Source organism: Barbus barbus (genome assembly GCF_936440315.1).
Source record: "Barbus barbus genome assembly, chromosome: 19".
Taxonomy (NCBI): domain Eukaryota; kingdom Metazoa; phylum Chordata; class Actinopteri; order Cypriniformes; family Cyprinidae; genus Barbus; species Barbus barbus.
The window spans coordinates 12,808,812-12,832,740 of record NC_136747.1 but is presented as its reverse complement, the minus strand read 5'-3'; the positions used below and the strand labels follow the sequence as shown (position 1 = coordinate 12,832,740).

At 37.7% G+C, this 23,929-nt stretch overlaps 1 protein-coding gene across 1 annotated transcript in view; it reads left to right on the top strand.

Moving 5' to 3' along the window:
- Positions 1–22,516, top strand: part of LOC306885282 (protein tyrosine phosphatase type IVA 2-like) — a 28,418-nt gene extending 5,902 nt beyond the window's left edge. The window contains exons 2-7 of the mRNA XM_079441705.1: positions 13,691–13,967; positions 14,260–14,368; positions 14,470–14,562; positions 18,711–18,841; positions 20,618–20,692; positions 21,192–22,516. Of these exons, the coding sequence (XP_079297831.1) occupies positions 13,963–13,967; positions 14,260–14,368; positions 14,470–14,562; positions 18,711–18,841; positions 20,618–20,692; positions 21,192–21,303 (525 nt within the window). The 5' untranslated portion in view covers positions 13,691–13,962 and the 3' untranslated portion in view covers positions 21,304–22,516. The remainder of the gene's footprint in view (positions 1–13,690; positions 13,968–14,259; positions 14,369–14,469; positions 14,563–18,710; positions 18,842–20,617; positions 20,693–21,191) is intronic.
- The last annotated feature ends 1,413 nt before the right edge of the window (positions 22,517–23,929 follow it).

Sequence of the window (23,929 nt, the reverse complement as noted above, 5' to 3'; positions counted from 1 at the left end):
AAAACTAAAATGATTGTTAAAGGGGTCATCGGTCATCAAGTTGTTTGAACATAAATATGTATTGGAAGTGTGTACACATCCAACCTATAAGCACCCATAGTTTTTTTTTGTTTGTTTTTTTAAATCCCCTTTCTCAAATCAGGCTGTTCTGAGAGCCCTGTCAGAATGACGTAGTTCTGGTTTTTACGAATCTTTGCGAATCGCCTTTCCTAATAATGTGCTAGTTAGCCAGTTTCGTGGCTGAAGTTTAGTATGAGAGCTCACTAGCATTAAAGCAACATGGACTTAAACATGGCGTGCTGAAAACAGAGCTGATTTTGACAGAGTAAAGGAGTTTTACACTACCATTTGAGATATTTTAATCAAAGTGTGTTATAGACTTTTCATTAAAACCCTAAAGAATCATATCAACTTGTGTAAAATGGGCACCCGATGACCCCTTTAACATTTTTTCTACTTTTGCTCAAATTTTTCATTAATATTCAGCAATATTACAATGAAGCAATGCTTGATAAACAGCAGTAAATATCTCCATATATATTTCACCAGAATATTTTAATGTTAAAAATGTCACAACCTTTTTTTCCCAAAAACGTAAAAGCTGCATTTGGGTCATCAGCATACTCGCATTGTTGCTCAATTTTATATTTCCGACAAAATCATTGTGAATATATTCAATGTATATCGCTTAGCCCTACCTGTACGTTATCAGCTGAACAACATTCCATTTTTACTACTTGTTAAACAGTGTGAATCTCTTTATGACAGTGCCAGCGACAGAATTACACCTGCACAGCCAAACCTCTTTCTGATCTCACGAGAGTGTCAATTGACCCACCTTTTTCATCTGTACTGTCCTGGTATGCAGCAAACAAAGCTGTGAAACTCATTGGCAGTTTCAATTCAGTGAGTTTAATTCAGAAGCAGTTGTTGCTTATTATAGTAATTGGTAAAGGAATGTTTCTCGTGTACATTTGTGGTGGCCCAACTTGATCCAACTTGCTTTTTCTCTTACACTCCATGCCATTAAAATTAAAGCATATTGGCAGCTGCTATGATATGAATGCTTGTGGCATGGCCTGTGGAAACCTGCGTGACTTTGCATATAAACCTTTCTGGAGCTGATGTTAAATTCACTGCTTGTGGTATTTGCTAAATGGCCTCAGATCAATCGTGTCCTGCTTAGGATGGACTTGAGTTTATCTTCTCTTATCTAGCATTCAGGCATTTGCTCCTGCGTTTTGAGTTGCCGCTGAACTTTAACACGTGGCCTCCACTAAGTCAGTACAGCATTGGTCATGACAACAAGTCATGTAGATCTGAGCAGGTGTATCCTCACCAAGGCTCTCAATTGCAACCATTTTGGTCGCATATGCTCCCATAATTTAATCTGTGTGACCTCAAAATATATTTAGGAGCATTTGTGCGAGTGTAGGTGTTCGATATGACGCTTTTTGATCGTGGACGATAAAAATGTCTCCACGATCTGCTTTTGAAGAAATATCGAAGAATGTGTGCTGTACACAATACTATCAGCTGCAGTTCTGGTGCCAACGTATAAATATACAGCGCGACATGCATTCACATCGGTGTTAAGTCAGCGGTAGAGTTACACTCACAGAACACTGCACTTATTTGCAATCACAAAAGTACATCATTTGCGTGTGTTTTAGGGCTGAAACGACTCCTTGAGTAACTCGAATACAAAAAATCATCGAGGCAAATTATGTGCTTCGAAGAATCATTTAGTCCATTTACTAGGGATGCACTGAATTTTCGGTTGCCGAAAATATATGCCGCGCTGCCCAGCAGTGTTCAGGTTTCACTCTCATCACTGTGCCGCGTGACGCTCCGTTCAATATTCCGCTCTATCAATGTGCATTCTGCTCATTTACCTCTCATGATCACCGGAAAAGCTAAGTCCGCTCAAATAACGCGCTGACAAGAAATTTCTACTTGTTCCTGTTTGCAGTAGTGTTACTAAGCTGTGACATGCTGTAGTACAGCTGTACTGGGCAACGCTGGTAAAATCTCCTTCACTGATCTGCTCCTCGCTGCTCGGCTCATATGCGCTGATAATAATCGCTTTTCCAGGGTTTTTATATTTTTATTCATGTTTATTTGATATTTCTTTACACAGAATCATCATTTCTATTCATTTACCACTGATTTACGCGATCTGATGAGCATTCTAACTCATATTACGCGATCATATCTCTGTATGAATGAATGGCAGAGACGCGCGTTTTTCTTTACCACAGACTGACTCTCGCGGTGATTTCAGCGTCTGCCTCTAAATGAGGACATAAACACACGAACAACATCTCCAGAACTGCTCTGAAGGAGTCACTTCATGAGCGTTTCACAGTTTCATTTTAGTAAAACTAGGGTCATATCACATCCACACAGAAATTTAAAGGTATTCATGGCAACCCGTCAAAATATAAGTCTGGTTTAATTTGAAGACATTGCAGCAGAAATATATTTGTTCAGCAGAATGTACATAGGCCTTCTACTACTAAAATTATGAAAACTTTATTTTTTAAGGAATGATCACACAACATTTCTTCCATATTTTAATAGTAAATCCCCTTTGTTTGCCAAGAAGTTTAATTTTCAATAATTTAAAGATAAATGAAATTAATGTTTCATGCCTTCATTTGATAACCAGATACACAACACAGAATTTCTGAGGAAAAAGAAAACATTTCATAAGGCTATTTTAAGAATAAATAACAAAACATTAGGTGAGAGAAAATAAAACCTAACTTTATAATTGTCATTTTCTTTAATCATAGCTATAATTATTATAACACAATATGTTGCGTGTACAAAGCGTTTGTTTCAGCCACTTGAAGGGTGGGTACATTGTGTGCACATGATCAGGATGGTACCACCCCCACCACATTTTGAGAAAGGAAAAGCCCTGTTTGCAGAACTAGACATTATTTGAATAATTAGTCAAAAACAACAACAGTTATGTCTGATTCTGTTGCATAGAACTGAATAAAAATACATTGATATTTAATATTAATATATTTTCTGTCCAATTTTCTTTCAATAAAAGTGTGGTTATTTTTATTGGCTTCTGTTTTTCAAATTCTGTGTCATTAAAATTGTTAAATTAAAAAGTCTTACAAAATTACTTATTTATTTTATTAAATAATATAATTACAGAGCATTTTTGGTTTCAGTTTTCGACCAAGCACATCCAGAATTCTCGGTTTCAGCCCAGAATTTTTGTTCCACGTTAGCTTCCTGCCCACTAGTTTTTGCCTCTTACAAAAGCCACAAAGCCTTCTAAGAAAAAACAAAACAAAAAAACCCCACTATATCTTTCTTTTATTTACTCCTCCTTTGCGAGCTTGTACTTATTTGAACAATGCCTGAGACTTACGAGTGTTACGAGCACTTCATCTGTCTGATTGCCTCTTCAAGATGAATCGCTTTGTATTCCCCAATTGTAAGTCGCTTTGGATAAAAGGGTCTGCAAAATGACAATGTAAATGTAAAATGCCTGAGCTGTAGTTAGGGTAAAACTTGAAAGTTAAGTTGCACAATGTTTAGGTTTTATTATTTTTCAAATGAAGGCGTAAAACAATTTCATTTCTCTTTTTGAATTATTGAAAATCAAACTTTATTTATTTTGGCAAACAAAAGTTTACTATTAAAATTAAAACATGGAAGAAAAGTTGTGTGATCATTACTTAAAAAAAAAAAAAAAAGGGTTTTAATAATTTTAGCCTAGTAGTAGCAGTATGTACACTCTACTGAACAATATTAATATATTTCTGTCGCAGTGTCTTCCAAGTTAAACTAAACTTTTATTTTGACGGGTTTCCAGGAATACCTTTACAGTTCTGTGAGTATATGATATGACGCTAATTTTACTCAAATCAAATGGTAAAATGCTCATGAAGTGACTCTCAGAGCAATTATGGAGATGTTGTTCATGTGTCTATGTCCTCATTTAGTGTGACGGCAGACGTTGAAATGACCGCAAGCGTCACGCGAGCTTCAGTCTGTGTGAAGTAAGCACAAAACAGACCGCTCTGTACGCTTTCGAATTGCTCTCGCGGATGTCAAACACTGATCAATCAGCACCGCGTCACTTCTAGTCAAACACAGCTAGTGCTGCAGGCTTATCGGCTCACTGGCGGTAATGAGATTAACACCATAGGTATCGAAATTTGGTACCGAACGACAAGATGTTTTCCGATACTCTGTGGTATCGAGGCAATTCGGTCTGTGCCTAAAAAGTATCAAACTCGATGCATGACGTGATGAAGTCTGGTAGGTTAGACTAGTGCGCGTGCTCATTTACAGTGTTTTTTTTTTTTATTGCATCACAAAATTCAAGATATCGGGGCTTTTTATCATTTCGTATAGTTAGAAATATATACGTTAATATCACAAGAAGAGTGCATTTTTTTTCCTCAATCTGCATGATTACAAATGTGATATTGATTGTATAACAACAGTTCAATAAACAAGAAGTTAATATTAAGAGACTTACGTTTTAGACACCATAATTCCCATTTTTGCTCCATTTCGACAACAAAAATAATTCCAAACAAAGCCACAGCACTGTTTTGCGTCTCTGAGCAACATGACGGCTTTTCGTTCCTGAATGAATCAACCGTTTAGTTAATTCGGTTTAATTGCAGTGACTCACTTATTAACAGTGACTTGCTGCCACCTACTGGCGGTTTTAATTTCACATTTAAAGTATATTTTTATTTTTATAAAATAATTTCAAATATCAGTATTCAACGTTTTGTTTACAGTATTAAAATGATATATGCATGTGTAACTGCTTAATGCAGGACATGAATGCATTTAACTTGCAGTGTGTAAATGCATCTAAATGCCACTTCAGAAATTCTAAATTCAAATTCAAAGATGAATTTTGTTGATACTGATTTAATTTGCTTGATAACAGCCCAAATGTCTTATTATTCTAATTGACTGATTAAATGTAAGAATTTGACTCAAATGATGATGCACACTTTTATTAAAAAAAGGCTTAATTGTGAAAATGACCATAAAAGGTAAAAATCAATTTAAACTTATTGGAAAAGATTAATTTCTATCACTGTTGTGAACTGACCACCACACAGAATATGAAGAATATCCAAGTCAGCTGTCCACGGTAGTCCTTAAGATCAGCACAATATCACACTAAGCAAAATATTGTCTAATTACCGTTATCGATAAAATCCTAGAAAATATAGAGAGAATTTTTTGTCAATATCGTACACCCCTTGCTGCCATCCGTTCCACGCAATTGCCAGAGCTGAATGTAAAATTTAACACCGCATACACCATGCTAACCCTCGCCGAAGAGGAGCTCTCTCTCTCTGTTTAACCAAACTCAGATTAACTTAGGTGGTTTACGAAAGAAATCTGTCAGCCCTTTACATTTCCCGCAGTAGTTAGGTCCCTGTCACCTGACAGCGGAAAGCAGTGAGTAGATGATTGACAGCAATCTAAAATCTGCATTAAAGTTAAGAATGGAAAGATGAAATCTGTTATAATTTGTAGTTGTGGTGCTCATTCATTTTTGGTGGCTGCTCCTAAATTTTTGCTGGTGCTCCTAACTTTAAAAAGTGCTAACAAGTAAAAAAATTAATTTTGAGCCATGCTCACATTTCGCTCCCTCACTGCTTGTTGTCTTCTGCATACTTTGTAGTGGAAAAGGAGTAGAGAGTGTTTAACAGCGGTGCATGTTTGAAGCTGCGGAAGTTCTAGTGAGAGTGAGATGACAAGTGAAGCCTTTGCACTTTTGTGGTAACACTTACACACTCATGTTCTCATGCAAGATTCACAGATGATCAGTATGCTGCTGTTCGCCTAAGTGGCAAGCAGACAGAAGTAGCAATCGATGGCAAATCTCCAGGGAATCCTTGACACCTGAGGGACATTTTTCTTGTGCTCTCATGCATTCATTCTGTTTTTGGCGTGGGAATAGCATGCGTCAGTGCTGTTGGGAGTTTTTCTGTGAATTGTCAATGCATGGGTGGATGTTTTCTCTCAGCAGGGTGGAGTACATATGTGTGTGCCAATCATGTTAGCACCGTGTCTTGATGAGATGCTTAGTTGAACATGACACTGTCTGTATTGCAGGAAGTCTGAAAAGTGTGTGGCTACATTTATTGACCAGAAATACAGTAAAAACACTATTATTGTGAAAATACAATTTAAAATAACTTTTCTATTTTAAAGGAAAGGGGAAAGGGAAGTGGTGTGTGGCCAAGTATGGTGACCCATACTCGGAATTTGTGCTCTGCGTTTAACCCATCCAAGTGTACACACAGTAGTGAACATACACCCAGAGCAGTGGTCAGCCATTGGTGCGGTGCCTTGCTCAAGGATCTCACCTCATTCGTGGTATTGAGGGTGGAGAGAGTGTTGGTTATTCACTCCCCCCACCAACAAAATCTGCCGGACCTGAGACTTGAACCCACGACCTTCAGGTTACAAGTCAAACTCTCCATCCACTAGGCCACGACTATTTATTCCTAAAAGCTGAATTTCTTAAGTCTTCATTGTGACATGATTCTTCAGAAATCATGCTGATTTGATGCTCAAGCAACATTTCTTACCGTCAATGTTGAAAACACTTGTGCTGCTTAAATGTATCATGGTTTCCACAAAACATTTTTTTTTTCAAGATTTTTTTGTTGAATAGAAAGCTCAATAGAACAGCCATAAAAGTTTGCAACATTAATGTCTTTACTGTCTCCTGTTAACCAGTTTAATGGAATTTCCAATTTCTCAGTGTTTCTGAGAGTATTTGATACTAATGTTTGATGTTGCTTTTTTTAGATCATTTGTTTTTATTTGTCTTGAATAATTACTGGAAAAAATGTGACACAATATTTACTTATTTGAGATATACTTGAAGGCTATGTACAGTTGCTGTAACTTGTTAATATAAGCCTAGTGTGTGGTATAGCCAGAGGTTTGAGCAAAGCGTGAGCTGGCACAGCTCTTATCTTTTGGTTCTTTCAGGATCACTCTCTCCGTCCCTCAGCCCAAGGCCTGTGATCTCAGAGTCATCCTCTAACAGCTCTGAAGGAGAGAGGGAGGCCTTGCAACTGACTCTGATAGCTCAGACTGAATTCTAGGAGAAAAAAAAGAGTGCTGTATCAAGTAGAAATGAAAAATGTGAAATAAATGAATGTAGCATAGGTACCGCTGTTGATACTTTTTATTATTTTATTTTATTTTTTCTCTCTCTCCAGTCAAACGACTTTCATTTCTCATGAGTCAGTTTGTTGCTTTAATCATGGCCTAGTTCTGTGTTCTGAAATGCTGTGCAATGTGCATCCGTACACAGACCCAATATCTACAGCAGGTTTCTGACTGGAATTATCATGAAGAATGAAGACACCGCTCCAGTGGCCCAGCTGGATTTGTTACTCAAATCAGAGGGATCTGAAAAGGATCAGTGCTTTGCTGTTGGCATATTAGCCTTTCAAAAGCCCTGTAATCTGTTTCATTGGCTGAGGAGCATCCAGACGACGTTGGCAGGGTTAGCATGTTCTCAGATGCTGCTTTTAAATATTTTTTGTGATCCCTAGCTCTTTTTTTTTTTTTTTTTTTTTCAAAGCCATAAATAGTTAGGTTAAATTATATTTAGATATTCACTCTCATCAGACCCCTGTTACCTTAGTGTTTATATAACAACATGAGTCACACTTTCCTGCAACTGTTCCTGCAAATGCATTTTGTAGTAGTGCTAAATCCCTACAATTACTTCAACGTGGATAGATTAAGATGCTCTTACAGTATGGGATATGCTCGGTCACGCTACATAAAACAGTCTGTATTGCTTCTATCACCTGTTTGGGCTGCTGTGTTCTCCGATAGAGCGCTCATTATCACTATGTACACTACACTTCTAGATTATGACGAGAGCAGCCGTATGGCCTTTCAAACTTTCCCAGCTGCATAGTGTCGAGGGATAGAGGGCTCAGATAGAGGAAGGCATGGAAGAGAGCAAATGAAGAGAGAGACAGACAGAGATCTGTACCCAGTGACTTCTCCTCTAGATAACAAGCAACAGTATTTCACAAAACAGTGGGCAACATGAAACTGTCATTTCTGAGAAGTCTTCCTTTTTTCCAGTCCGCTGTTCGTTCATGCACAAGGCAACTGATGTGTGTGAGTGTTTGTATAAGCGGCAGGAGAACTGAGCAGGTTGTACGTGTGACACAGCAGAGCCTTCGCACTGGCTCGCCTCCGGTGTTAAAAGAGAAACTGAATGTCTTACCGGACAGTTCCAGTTCTGCCTAGTTTGAACGTGTGACCTCTAAACGCTAGAAGGGTCTAGTGAGAGAAGATTGTGAGTAGTGTGTTAGTGCTGGCTTTGTGATTACCAAGTGACTTTAACGGCAGAAAGCGCTAGTGATTTGTAACCAAAACATGCTCTTTTTTTTCTCCCCTGCCCATCTGCCTTTTCTTTTCTTTGTGTCTTACTGTTTGTTACTTTGCACTCATTTTTTCCCATCTGTTCTGGTTGTAGCAATTACAGGAGTGGCTTGCAAATGTGGTTTGATTTGCATGAGTTCCTGGTAAAAGTAGAGCAAGAGGAAGTAGGGCCTTCACTGGAACGCCATTTCACACAGCTGCATCCCTGACTGTATGGCTTCTTATAGAGCTTTTATTGGCATTGCTTATGCTTGGTATTTGCATACCTTTTGGCGATCAGTGTTGAAAACATTGTCTAAAACCTCATTGTGAGGTGGTCTTATTTTTAGTGTAAACATGATGGCATTCTGATGCGTCCCTAATAAACAATACTCCCACCTATAAATCAACACTAAAACAAAGGCTTTGAAATGTAAAATAGTTCTTAAATAAAATAACTGTATCTTTGGTAGCAACAGTGTGCTGACATTTGTATTTTTGTGTGCTTTAAATACGTTACATTAAACTAATTAAAAGTAACTGAAAAGAAATTAGTAATATTACTAATAATTTATTTTTTTAAATAAATGCTGTCAATAAATTAAGAAAAAAAGCTTTCCACAAAAATTGAGCAGCACGAGTTTTTAACATCGATAATAAGAAATGTTTCTTGAGCACCAAATCATCACATTAGAATATTTTCACACAATCCTCCAGAAATCAATGTAAGAATTATTATGTTTGTTAAAATGTAAGAGGAGGACTGCTTTATAAAACTGTATTTCCAAACATTTACATTTTGTCATACAATTTTCGAATATTAAATTAGTTGATTTAATTATAGAATATCGAATTTGTTGTGCGATTATTGTCTTAAAAAATTTCTCCATGTTTTCCGTGCTGATGCTGTGGTGTGTAAGCAGAGGGTGGCGCTGCCAATAACGCACCTAAAAGCTGTCAAAGACAATAGAAGAACATATTGTCTCACGCGCACACTGTGAACTTGCGTGGCATAAAAAAAGACTTGCGTAGCGTATAACGGTTACAGTAACTTGGGACGATGTCAAATAAGAGTTCTGTGCGTACCACAAACACCCCCGACTGGGTTAGAGGTGTGGTTGAATCCGTATTCAGAATGACGCGGAAAACAAATAACGTATTCTACATAGCGATTAAAGGGACATGGTTAGCCGCTTGCTAGCGGTAGCCTGTTACATTACAGTACATAACATTTCACTTACCACATAAACAGAGTAAGGAGAGATGACTGATAGGATGATGGCGAATGATTTGCAAATCCTGAGCACCACTAACAAACATCTAATCTTGTAAAATGTGTGGTAAGTACTGCAGAGTGTGATATCTAATCTCAAAAGTGAAAGTAAAAAAACAAGCACGCGTTCATAAGCGATTTCAATGCCCTGCATATTAATAACGGCTCCCTGATGCCCGCAATTTACAGTAATTACCCAACAATGTAATTACGACAGAAGATATTGAAGTATATTTATTCCCTTTAGGGATTCAATTTTTTAAAATGGAAATGTCCTAGCCTTATGAGCAGTTGATTTATGCTAATCGACGGACTGTTATGTTTTTAAATGCCTTCATTCGGGTATGTTTATTATATTAATGTTTCAGCACATTACAATCAATATATGGCTTGTTAAGGTTAGCCTATCTTCTGAATTAAACAGTTTGTCATACAGATTGAAAGCATGAATCCCCTCTCTCTCTGTTTGTGGGTGTTTGTGCATGCATGCAGGGGAGGGGTGCGATTTTTCGAATAATAATCGAATAATTTTTTTATTTTGCTTGGAATGCCCATCCTTACTACATAGTAATGCTTTTATTTAGCAAAACTTTCCTTGCTAATATCACTTATTTGTTAATTCATATCAAGTCATTTAATATATAAATGTCAAACATTTAATGAAGAATCAGGTCATCTGTATAAGCGTAAACTGACTCTTGAATCTTGAACTGAAGATGAATCTTGTTTTTCAAATCAGTTGAAAGACTCCCAAACTTTGGCCCAGTTTGAATGGGAATTGTCTCTTGTGGGGACATAAGCTATTTACAGGGGTTAGATTTTTATTGCCGTCCAAATCCAGATAGTCTGTTTCTCTCAGCGTAAAAATCCCCAACTGAATTACCTGCTGTTTTTTGACAAACACAAAGGTTGTGTGGTAATTTATTTGCCATCTGAATCCACATTTTACATGATGGAATTGATTCAAAATTCTGTTATTATTCTTTCTGACCACTCCCAAACACTGTACGGTAACTGTTGCACTTAGTTGTAATTTGCAAGCATATTTATTATTGAAATGGAAAATATTTACATGAATAATATTTCATACCTGCTCCACAACAGCGAGTGGAAGCTGTTAAGAACAAAAAAGACTAAAAGCATGTAAACATTTGAAATGGGTCATTATGGCAACAAAGTATGCAATACAATTTTAAAATGTATTGTATACATAAAATTATACCAAGCAGCTTTATGTTTACCTTATGTAAATAAGAGGTTTTATTAAGTTATTTCTGCTAATCTCCACATTTTTAATGACATCAATTTGAGAGAGAAAATGCAAAATTATTTAAACCGACGTGTCTATTTTCCAATTTTTAAACAGGAGATTTAATAAACAGATAATAAATAGGATATTATTAAAAATGAATTTATTCTCATTATACCAAGCATATGACATTTTATTTACAGAGCAGTGCATTCCTGGGTTCGTAGGATCACAGAACTAGCTTCTCCACTGTGAATAAATTATCATCTGAATCCATAAGTTTTATTGTTGAGTTGCCATGTAAATTTATTTTTGCAGCTGTCCACATGAGAAACAATTACCATCCAAATAGGGCTTTTGTCTACAACAGACTTCACAGGAGACACGTATTAACACTAAATGTTAACACTATGGTCAGATCAACCAAGACTGATATTAATATCTGGTGTAAGTGGCGTCATTGTCTCGTTTTCACCTCAGCATCACAAAAGCATCTCTTTCCAACCGTCCTATTCCTTTGTGTGGTTGTGTTTTCTTGTGCAGCTCAATTATCCTGTCTGAACCATTGGTTTACCATCAGGCCCTTGGGGAATGTTTTTAAAAAGCACTTGTGGTCTTCAAGTCCTGAGGGAGCTTTTTAGCTCTGGTCCTCTTTTGATAAGATAATCACATTCCTAGTCTTGCTGCTTTTTCTCTTTTGAAGAGACCACTTTCTTCTCTTTTTGTTGCCGTCTATTTAGCCTCATCTGTTGGATCTAGCATTCAAGACTGCTTCTTTCCTTCTTTGAATTGCAACTTGTTGACAGTCCAAGTCTTCTGATCTTCCTTTTTTTTTAAATTGTGTCTGTCTCAACATGTCCAAGTCTTCTATTGTAAAGACTCTCATTGTGTGTCCTGTTTTTTTTCTTAATGTGGGTTATTCAATCTGTTTAAGAACAGGGAGCCAAGATGACTTGGTTGCTTTGATGGGTGTCCTTTTAGTGTGGATGGGGGCGGCGAGTCGAGTAGAGAAGCGTGGGACTGTGAAACAGTTGAGGCTGTTTGAAGTTTTGCCTGACTTTAATCCTTGCGAACGCTTTAGAGTTTTCAGAAACTCTGGAACAAGCCCTCCCTGTACTGTCCTTTTTCATGTCAACCTTTCTCATTCGCTCTCTACCCTTCTGATTTCTCCAGTATGCACTGCTTTTGATTTGAAAAAGACTGCATTTAAGAGGCAATTGTTGCATTTTGCATGACACAAGAGATTTTGTGTTTTGTGCCACATCAGGATGTAGGTGTCTTGATTAGGGCTGTGTATCACCAGTAGTCACGATACAGAGGATACGATACGTATCATGATACAGGACTGCACTGAATTTCACCTCAACAGAATTTAGTAAAACGGCAGTTTATTAAACACTGCATACTATAGGGCCATTGCTAACTATTGGCAGAGCAGGCAGTTGACCTCTGCATTATGAAGGGCTTCCATAACTGTACCACAGTACAATATAGGTAATGGCATATGTTTCATGTTTACATTGGGCACTCCCCACAAGGTACAATATTCTGATTGCTTGTATCTTGTTTTTAAGCCCATAGATGATAATGTAGTCATTCTAATAAATTTATATTGTAATATACTCATATTAATATATTTAAAAAACGTCTTTATCATTGCTGGTAGGTTATCATTGCATAAATGAACGCACTCTACTTTTAAAAAATATAATAATTAGAAGAGTTCTAAACTAATGTGCTGTCTTCAATGTATCTAACGCACACAAGTTCACTCAAACAGATCACGTTGCGGCTGAACACAGACTTTCAGCAACACAAACTTTTTAGCGCTGCCCCGCAATTTTGTCAATAAAATAGTTTAATCACTCAAAAGCTACATTATCTTCCTCAACACAAGGAGCTGGTAACATCATTGTTTCTAAAGGAATTTAAGCCACAGCTTCACTGTTAATAGAGAAATGCGGCAAAACGGTGGTAATTCATACATACAGACCCTCTCTCTCTCTGTCTCTCTCTCTGTCTCTCTCTCTGTCTCTCTCTCTGTCTCTCTCTCTCTCTCTCTCTCTCTGTCTCTCTGTCTCTCTCTCTCTCTCTCTCTAGTGAACACTTGATGAATTACAATTTTCGGAGAATAGAATATTGAAGTGGAGATCGCTAAACTGCAAGTTAACTAATGTTTTCAGAAAGCAAGCGCGTTTATCCAGGTTGACAAAGATAAGTAACACACTTAGCAGATATTTCCGTATTGCGCAAGTGGGAAGCTCTGTTTCGAGGATTACGTCTCTTTATATCAGGCAACTCTGTTGTGTTCCTCTGTGGCCAGGTTAAACCTTGTTGTAGCCTGTATATTATGCTCTATTCATTATTTTTTTAGAAACCTCGCACTTTTCTACTCCATTTTAAACTGCGTTCTTGTATTCGAATTAAACGCAGTGCGCTGCTGCACACATGCCACAATATCGATACAGAGACTGCTGTATCAAATCTCTGTGACGATACATTGTCGTATCGATGTATCAAACACAGCACTAGTCTTGATGTTCTAGACTTGCTGTTATCACCTGCCTGCTTCAAATTGCCTTTTTCAGTGGGACGAGTCACTGGCTTGCGTAGCAGCAAGGATGAATCATCAGTCAGAGCTAAGCACTAGTACTCTTAAGATGTTCATAGGGATTTACAGGATGACAAAATGACTGCTGATTCAAAGAGGTTTCGTTCTCCTCTAACTGTATCTTCTTTCTCCCTCTCTCCAGCATTTCTGTGTTGATTCGGATCACACATATATGGCGTTTGTGACCGTCTGCGGAGAGTTCTGCCAGGCTCAGCACCTCACCTTTGTGGACAAGTGAATTGTTAGCCACCCACGGGACTACGCTACCCAGAAGCCTCCCTGACAGCCAGCACACTGGGCCCAGTCTGTCTCTTCTATACCCTTTTGGGATCCCGTGTAGTCCTCAAACACGCCCGTCTGACTTTCTCCTTACAGCTTTCTCTCCCTGTAGCCAATTAGAAACTCTTCTCCTGAATGGGGTAATCTCAATTGTCTGAATTGGATGACTGAAGGATAGTCTCCTTTTTTCTTTAGTTTTCCTTTCAAGTTTCTCATCCCTTTTTTTTTATACATCTTTTGAACATTGTGGACTAGATCACCCTCCTTTTGACTTTTGTTTGTACTTATAGTAGTCTAGTGTCCACCCTCCATTGCACCCAGTATATATATTTTTTTTGTCTGTATTTATTTTTTCATACTGCTGAAAACTGAGCCAAAGATTTTTTTTAAAGAAACAGGAATTATAAGTACTTCATTGTAATTGTTTTAAAGACGTCTTGCCAACATGAACCGCCCTGCCGCTGTTGAGATTTCCTATGACTGCATGAGATTCCTCATCACACACAACCCCACCAACTCCACTCTCAACAAGTTCACTGAGGTAAGAGATCTGTCTAGATCCGCCTTTTGTGAATGAGCTTGTCACAAAAGGGGAAACCCAAATATCCTTACTCGCACGTTTCACTCTGCCTCCCTCCTTAGGAGCTGAAGAAGTTTGAGGTGAACACATTGGTGAGAGTATGTGAAGCCACCTATGACAAGGCACCAGTGGAGAAGGAGGGCATCCAGGTCCTGGTGAGTAAATCTAATTGAAGATTTGAAGAACAGTGTTTAGGGGAGGAAGGAAAGAAAAGGGACTTTTTTTGCCACACTGAATGACACAGTGCTTTTTTGCAAGATCAGCTGTCCTTGCTTGATAAAAAGGCACATGTATGCCTAGGCTACACTCTTGGGAACTCCCAGTGGTAATTCACCTGCACAAAAGAGCAACTAATTTCTTCAGCCGGCTAGTCTAAATCTCCCACACTGGCCCCAGGCCATAGTTAGTGTTAAGCCCTGTTCATTCACTGTGCCTTTTATGATTACGTTTCAGTGGTAAATATTGAGCTCCTATACACTGCAGTTCAAAAGTTTGGGTCAATAAGATAGAAGACAAGATATTTTTCAGTAAATGATGTTCTTTTGAACTTTCTTTTCACAGTATCACAGCTTTCACAAAAGTATTAAGCCGCACAACTGTTTTCAACATTGATAATAATAATAATAATAAAAAGAAATGTTTCTTGAACAGCCAATCAGCATGGTAGAATGATTTCTGAAGTATGATGTGACACAGAAGACTGGAGGAATGGCTAAAAATTTAAAATAAAAAATTTAGCTTTGCTATCACAGGAATAAATTACATTTTTAAAATATTCAAATGGAAAACGTTTATTTGAAATGTACAAACATTCCACAGTATTACTGTTTTTACAGTATTTTTGTTCAAATAAATGAACATAAGATTGTTCTTTTAAAGACATGAAGAAACATCTTACAGACCCCAAAATTTTGGACAGGAGTGTAAGTGAGCGCATGAGATGTCAGAAAGTTTTTTTTTAACTTGTTTCTCTTAATTTTCAGTTTGATGTGCTCAGAAAGCATGTTAAGCTAAAAAAATTCAACATGTTTAAAATTTTTACAATTTTTCCCATGAAAATAGAAATACTCGTGGTATTGTATAATGAGGATTGAAGTAACTGTGCTGCAATTTTAGTGATTGCTTTGTCCTGTTTGCAATGGTCTTTTCTGTGACCTGATCTCAAAAGGGCAACTGAACAAGCATTATCTCAAACATGCTCCTTTCCCTCTTCAGATCAAGTAGGTCATTTCACCCAGTGCTCTACTGATGTCACCAACAAGTGCTGTATGCGGGAGTGTGTCTAATAAAGACATCTCATTCTTAGTGGCCTGTGAAAGAAACTTACAAAGAGTGTTGAGTCTTTGTTTACACTTGACATTATCTTGTTCTGACCCTGCTGGAAAAGATGGATAGATGGATGGATAGATAGATAGATAGATAGATAGATAGATAGATAGATAGATAGATAGATAGGCCTCTCAGTTTATTTACCATCTGTAATCACCTGTGCTCTGCATGCTAGGTTGGTAGAAGACATAGTGGCATCTACAAATGTATTAAAAGCAGCTATATATGGAGATGTAGGCAAGCCAAAGTTTCTCATTTAAAAGAGGAAATTTCAACCTTTGCTTTTGTTTCCTTTTATGTATTTGATTATTTTCCATGACCTACAGAATGTTATTTGAAAATAAGGAAGCAAAGGTCTTAGAAGGGGAACAATATCCTTATTTCCTTAAAGGGCATATTGAAGGTTAGAGACTCCAGTGAGTCGATGTATAGAAAAATACTGTAGGAACTAGATTTTCTTTAAAATATACTTTAAAATACGTTGTTAAGGCTTCTGGAGTCGTTTTTGTGAGAATTTTACTTCCGCATCTGAAAGGTGCCAAAACCGGAAGTGATGCATCAAAAGGGAGAGCGGTCCATTTAAACCACTGGAAAATAATGGATCGCAATGACAGTTTGGACGCTGAGGAAATGTTAAATGTGTATTTATACTCGTATGATGGACCACAGATAAAATGATGAGCTTGCTATGCAGCCAAGAGAGCAGGACAAGCCAGGATTAGACAGAACAACGGTCAGAGAAGACAAATTGAATTGATGTGAGGAGAACAGGGCAGGTGTTTGGTGAGAGATCAGTGTTAGCTTACAGACATGCACTCTATTTAGGTCATGACTACCTATAAGTAACACTTTTTGATGCCATTGGTATAACACAATCTATAATGATAGCATACAGACAAGTTGTCCGCTGGGCCTATGGTGCATGTGTTGTGTCAGCCATTAGAAGATAGTTTACAGAGGAAGGAGGACTTTATAAAGGTTTTGAATGGCCCCATTTTGTTGACAATCAATAAAAAATAAAATCACAATCACGCAGATCTGCATTTATGGTTTATTCAATTCAGTTTTATTTATACAGAACTAAATCATAAATATTATTTCATAGTACTGTTAATACCCAACTCAAAACACATTTCAACTGTTAATATATATTTATATATATGTGTGTGTGTGTAGATGTACCAAACATATACTACCAAAAGAAATACCATCTGACCCGTTTAAAAACATTGAACAATCTTTCAGTCTGGGTATCACACTGTGTTGTTAAAGTGTGGCTGAAGTTAAATGGTGAAGGCTGTGCTAGATATACACCAACAGCCTCATCATGTTGAGGAAAGAGGAGCAGGTGTAGTGGACATGACAGTGCTGTGTTCTTGTGGAGCCTGTGGTGACCTGCAGTATTCCTCTCTCAGACGGCATATACTGGGAGAAGCAAACACAAGTTTAGATCACATTCACTGCTGACCATGCTTTTCCACTTGGCCTCCATCACATCTGTTAAGTTACACACCACCGCAGTGTTTGAAGCAGATGCATTAGTGAAGTCCAGTCTCTTCAGCTGTACTAACGCACCGAGGCCCGGAAGATACTGCCCTATTTCTTGTTAGGAAACCTGTGGACTCGATGTCCTGACAGGCTGGAGTTTGTGCAACCTCCACAAACACAATCATTTACCATGACAATGATAAATTGAAATAACTACCGAAAACACATTGACTCGCGTGCGCTCAAAGCAGAGTGCGGAACACGACTCCCTTATGTGACGTAATATGACGCGATGTTGAAAAAAGCGGTTTTTGAGAACTGTCAAGGAAAGCGTCACTTTTTCATCTAAATTTGTGCCCTCACGCCTTGTAAAACACTTTCAAATCCTGCATTAACGGTTCATGTGGTATTTTCATACAAGGTTATATATTAATTTGAAAAATTTTAACCTGCAATATGCATTTTAAAGAGAAGGTACAGAGCAGTTTAAACTTTACTGTCATAGTAGGGTGGTAACAGTCAAAATACTGTGTGTGATACATGGCCCATGGCATCTAACTGCAGCTGTAATCCAATACCTGAGAAAAGATTTACATCCCTGGTATTCAAGTTCAACACCTCAACCTTGTCCATTTATCTTTGGAAGTGGCTCGCTCACAACTGACACATGGAATGGCTAAAAAAAGAAAGAATAAGGTTTGATGGGGAACTAGGCATTGCATGTTTAAGGAGCATAGGAAGTGAGAGGCTGCTGTGAGCTGAAGCTGTCTGCGGGTCAGCAGGAGCACAGCAGCCCAGACAGCTGCATAGACAGTCCGTTTCCATTATCTGTCATACTCGCCCACACACGCTTTCTCTTTAACGTTTCCAAGCTCCAGTCTTCTCACGCGTTCAGATCTTGGTATATTCGAAGAGGAAATGGAAAGCAGGCCGAGATAACTACATGAAACTGTTGATAATGCTGTCCTAAGCTGTATTTAGTGATGCAAATGGATTTACCAGAAAACTACCGTACTCCCTTAGGATGACATTAGACTTGTGCATCATTTTGGTGAACCCGATACGTCTTGCCGCAAACTCCTCTCTGTCCTCTGCACTCCTCCTGACGGCTCTCCTTACTGAACTTCCGTTTCCAGCCTCACGTTATATCTTATTCTCCTTGGTCCGTCCTCTCCTGCTTTGTCTTGGCATATTTCTCTTCTCTCCTCTCAGCCCTTTCTCGCTAAATGTGTTGTTTGCTGGGAGGAGGCCAGATCTCTGTGGCCTTCTGCCCAAAAACAGTTCATGAGAACGTTCTGCTCTCCCACAATTCCTTGCTCCACAGGCAAATTCTGCAAGGCCTAATGTGAAACATCTCAAGTTCTTCAGCTGTTTTACTTTGCGAATGTTCCCTCCAGTGCTCTGAGATGTACACAAGACATTAAATTGTTTCAGCAAAATCTAAATTGCTGTTTGTGTTTTTTTTTGTTTTTTTTCATGGCTGCAGGACTGGCCCTTTGATGATGGAGCTCCGCCCCCAACCCAGATTGTAGATGATTGGTTAAACCTGCTGAAGTCTAAGTTCCGAGAGGAGCCAGGATGCTGCGTCGCTGTTCACTGTGTTGCGGGGTTGGGCCGGTTAGTGTTGTATTTTCAATGTGCTTTTTTAGATTTTAGTAACTCAGAGGAGAAAAGGGTTAGTCCCTCCTTCAATAGCTCTAGTGATATGACACATGTATTGTCTTAAGAAGTCTCTTATGTTTACCAAGGCTGCATTTATGTGATCAAAAAATACAGTAAAAAGGGTAATATTGTGAAATTCAAAATAAGTTTTCTATTTGAATGTTTTATGAAATGTAATTAATTCCAGTGTCACGTGATCCTTCAGAAATTATTCTAATATGCTGATTTGGTGCTAAAGAAACATAACTTATTTTCATCAGTGTTGAAAACAGTTGTTCTGCTTTTTGCTTTTTTTTTTTTGGCACCTGATAATCTTTATTCCGGATTTTGTGAAGAACAGTGCAAAAGAACAATATTTATTTAAAATAGAAATCTTTTGTAGCATTATAATTGTATTTGTCACTTTTGATCAATATAATGGATCTAATTAATTAATATCTTTTAGAAAAATACAAACAAGACAGTAAGAATGTTAAGCTCATTCACAAGGTGTACTAGATCCACTCTGTACACCTTAGGAATGGATAACAACCAACTAGACAGTGAGACTGACTCCAGAATGGGTTTTATGTAAATGTTTACTCCGAGTCAGGTAAACCCAACTCCTGCCTGATTATACTGGGCTTCTATTAAGTTAGATGAGTTGATTAGTTTCTCAAGCAGCCCGTGACTTGTAAAAAATTTGTTGTGTAACAATTAGCCTGTGTATGAGACCCACTTGTGTTCTCAAACTGTTCAAACGCTTGCTAACTTTTGGATTTTTAGCACTCCGCCTCCCTCACCTCTGTTTGAGCCTACGGACTCACACACACATAGGGATGCAACGATTATAGATTTTGATGGTACGATTATTGTCTGAGGAATAATCACGGTTTTACAATTATGACGATTATTATTATGCATTTATTCATTTCACAATATTAATAATGTATAAAATCACATGAACAATCTTTAGATACTAAAGTGTTATTTATTGCTGGCTTTTGAAACCGAAATAACACCGTAACCAACAATGCAGCACAAAATAATAATAAACAAAAGACAAACAAAGCTGCAATAGTTCCGTTCCGTGTAACAGAAACACTCGGTTTAGCGGAACCTTTGCGATTATTTAACCGTGACGTTTTAAAGCGCGGTTAATTGCGAAACCGGTTAATCGCTGCATCCCTACCACACACACACACACAACAGTAACCAGTCTAAACTTGAGAAGGTAAGCGTCTGTGACCTGCCGGTTGTTAGTATGGTGTAACCAACATTGTGGGCAGTACAGTGCACTCTGTACTCTTGCATTCATTTTCCTAAGCTCAGTTTACACCAGTTCCTTCAGGGAAAAACAGCAGCACTATTTAAAACAAGCCTGTGGTCATGCTGCTCTCCAAGCGCAGAAGTGTTTTTGTTGTTGTCGTCGTTGTTGTTGTTTGTTCAGCGTTTTTTGGGGAGGGTGTGTGTGAGAACTCAACTACAGACTGCCTTCTCAGCTCTTGACCTTTTTATGTACACACGCATCTCAGAAAACCGTTTTCTCTGTGAACACAAGCTCACTTGTTAATGAGCTCCCAAAGATGGTACACACTGATTTGATCATTATTGATGCAGGTGCAAAAATTCATGATCCTAAAAAAATTTTTTTTTCTTTTTTAATTTTTATATCTTTTTCCATCAAGCTATAAGTTTAAGTTGACTGAGAACTTGCATTGTATTGAATTTTGTTTTGTCTCATTTTCATAGAGCACCTGTACTGGTGGCTTTAGCCTTAATTGAGTCTGGAATGAAGTATGAAGATGCGGTGCAGTTTATAAGACAGTAAGTAGTTTGGATGATTTCTCCTTGATATACATTTGACATTCTATCGTCTGTTTTAAGGTTGGAATACACCACAAATTTTTTAAATCTTAACAGTTTTAAAACAGCAGGCATCATACACTTGGGAAAAACTGTGCATCATACATTAGTCGACTGAGGATCATGCATTACCATTACCTGAAGTAGTTGTGAACACAAATGCACACAGAAATACGTGCCTCATTGCTAGAAGACACATAACAAATGAAAACAGTGTGTTCTACAATTGGCTCAAAATCAAACAAGTTTGATATTATCTGATTGGATGGAATTATAGTCTGAAGCTAAAAAAATCTGAGTCTGTGCCCCTCATACCAATTGGCCAATATTTGCAGATGGTCTGACTTTCTGCAACTAGCATCGAAACCTCCGGACTGAAAAGTGGCAAATAAATCTGGTCAAAAGTCATTTCAGCCTTTAGTCGATTTAAACTGACCTAATGTTTTTGTTTGTTTTTTAGGAAGAGACGTGGAGCCTTCAACTCCAAGCAGCTTCTTTACCTTGAAAAATACAGACCCAAGATGCGTCTGCGGTTCAAGGATGCCAACGGTCACAACTGCTGTGTCCAGTAGTGCGTCATTCTGTCTGTCAGTCATACAAAACAACAGTGGGAAATTCAACCCAGGGTAGAGGGGAGCAAGAGCTGTGGGTTATAATTGTGGTGATTTTATCAAATGAGTCATGGCTAATCGATCACAGAGAATTAATGAATGAGAGCTGATCTATGGATTCACCAGCAGTATCAAAGAGAAGGGTCAAAGCACACAGATAAGCCCGCAACCTGGTTGGTTAACCAGTGTTAACAGTCACGGGCAAGAATTTACACAAGTTCCCCTGATTTCCCAAATTTCCAATAATGGGATGACTTTTTATTTGGTGTTATTTCAGAACAAGTACTTTGAACCATGATGAAAAGATTTACATTTGCTGTCATTGTTGATTTTTATTAAGAATTTTATTGTTGGGCATGTTCCTTTTTTTTTGGTAATAATTTCCACACACAATAGCCAATTTTGTTATAGAAACAACTCTATAAAGTAGGCATATGATATTTTTGCACAAAACAACATTTTTAAGAAGTTCCTCTCCAATGCAGCAATTGCCCCCTTTGAAATCACATTTAATTTAGGGTTAGCCTGAGTTTTAAATATGTCGGCTGTATTTATTCACTATAATTAGTGTCTTGTCAGGATTGCGGGTGGGGTTAGGACACTTTTCTTTCTTTCATGGAGCCATGTTATTTTCTCTGGTTTTCTTTATCTCTGGGGAGTGCAATATTCAGTCCAGCTTAGAAAAGCCCTCACCCTTAGGACCGTCCTACATCCAAATTCAAATACAGGAGGATACTTGGCTTGTCTTAGGTACTCACTTTCTATAGTTGCTCAGTAAAATGCTTTACTATTGGCCTGACTGTGACACCCACACATGATGTGTACACTTTATCTGCCACCCTACTGTTCAGCCCACAGACACTGAAGGAAGTGAGAGGCGGGAGACTGGTCAGCTCTGGGTTTATTTAAAAAAAATAATAATAATCTTTTTGTTTGTTTTAAGCATTGTGCCCATTTTGAAAACACCCCCACTTCGTCTTGGTTTTAAGACAAATAAATGAATTGAAATTTATTCTGGCCTATTTTCATTGTGTGTTCTTTCCTGTAATATGTTAGCTATTTACTGTGCTTGGCAGATAATGTGAAAAGTAATTTGGTGAAAGTGATGTGTACTGTCACCTGCAGCTGAAAGAGAAATCAATCTGTGTGATTGCTATTCTATAAAAGAGACAGGAAAAAGATCTGTGTGTGTGTGTCTGTTCAAACAGTACATGACCCAGAATGTAGGACTCTCAATAGTCAAACTAAATATGACTCATTTGACTCCATGAGGCTTTTCCACACCAGGACTTTCTGGCCAGAAAGGTCCTGACCGATCAATGACTCATGTACATGAAGGAAACAGCTCATGTGACATTTCTAGTGTGAAGAGTGATTGTGCAGATGGAAGATGACTAAACTCCTGAAATATTTAAATCAGTCACATGGTAGAAATCCACAGGAAGTTGGGAAATGACCTATTTATTTTCCATCTCTACACCTGCTGACATAATCCACTGGAGTCTGTTATATGAAGAGTCAGATGTAGGACACAATGTTGATCATTTATATGTTGAGTTCTAATGCATAATCAAATTAAATGGGAAACCACAGCACTAAAGCGTAGGTCTCTTAAGTGATTGTAGTACAAAGATGCAATTCCGATTATCCAGTTTGCACGAGCCTGGGCTGCTCTGTCTTTATCTGCAGTGCCATCTGCTGGATCTGCTCGTGCGTTGGTGAGGTTAGAGAATTAGTTAGAATAGCATTTAAATGTTTGTAGGGCTGGGCGATATGGCCATAATTATTTTCATATCAGTCGATATCGATCAAATCGATATTTCTTTTGAGTTTAAAGATTTTTTGCTTAAATGGAAGTTGTAGAATTTAAACTTTATGGTCAGAACATGACTAACAATTCACATTCTTTAATTATTTACATTTTTCCATAACAAAATCAGTATCTTCTATAGATATATAATAATCTAGGAATGAATTGATTAGTTTCTGCATGTTCTACTGAGTGATTGTTTCAATCCTGAAGTCCTTCGATTATGCGTGTCTTCAGCACAGTTTGCAGTGCAGGCTGCGATTATTGTTATCGTTTTATGAGGAAAATTAATTAATATAGTTATGGGACACAGAATTTAATTCTAGGAACTTTAGACATGAGATATAACTTACTACTAACCTTGCATAACCCATTTTATGTTGATAAATTGCATGTAAACTAATCTTCAAGATTGAAATGAGAATACTTTAAAACAGATAGATTGATTGATTAGACAGATAGTTAATAGAAAATAGAAATAGATGTCTTCATGAAAAATGCAATTATTAAACTGCTTTACTTTCATTGTTAGTAGCCAAAACAAACTGCGCGCGTCTAATAACGCAAACGTTACATAATAACCCTAACAATGTCATCAAACAGCCTCACAAAAGAAAGTACCTGAAGTTTATTAAAAAAAATCCTGTCGTTTGAAAATGTAAATACTAAGAGCTATTAGATTCAGTGCACACGCAAATAATGAAATTAATAAACTCATTAAACTATATTTTAAATTAGCTGATTTTAAATGGGAGCGTTTTTCTGTTGGCGAGAGTA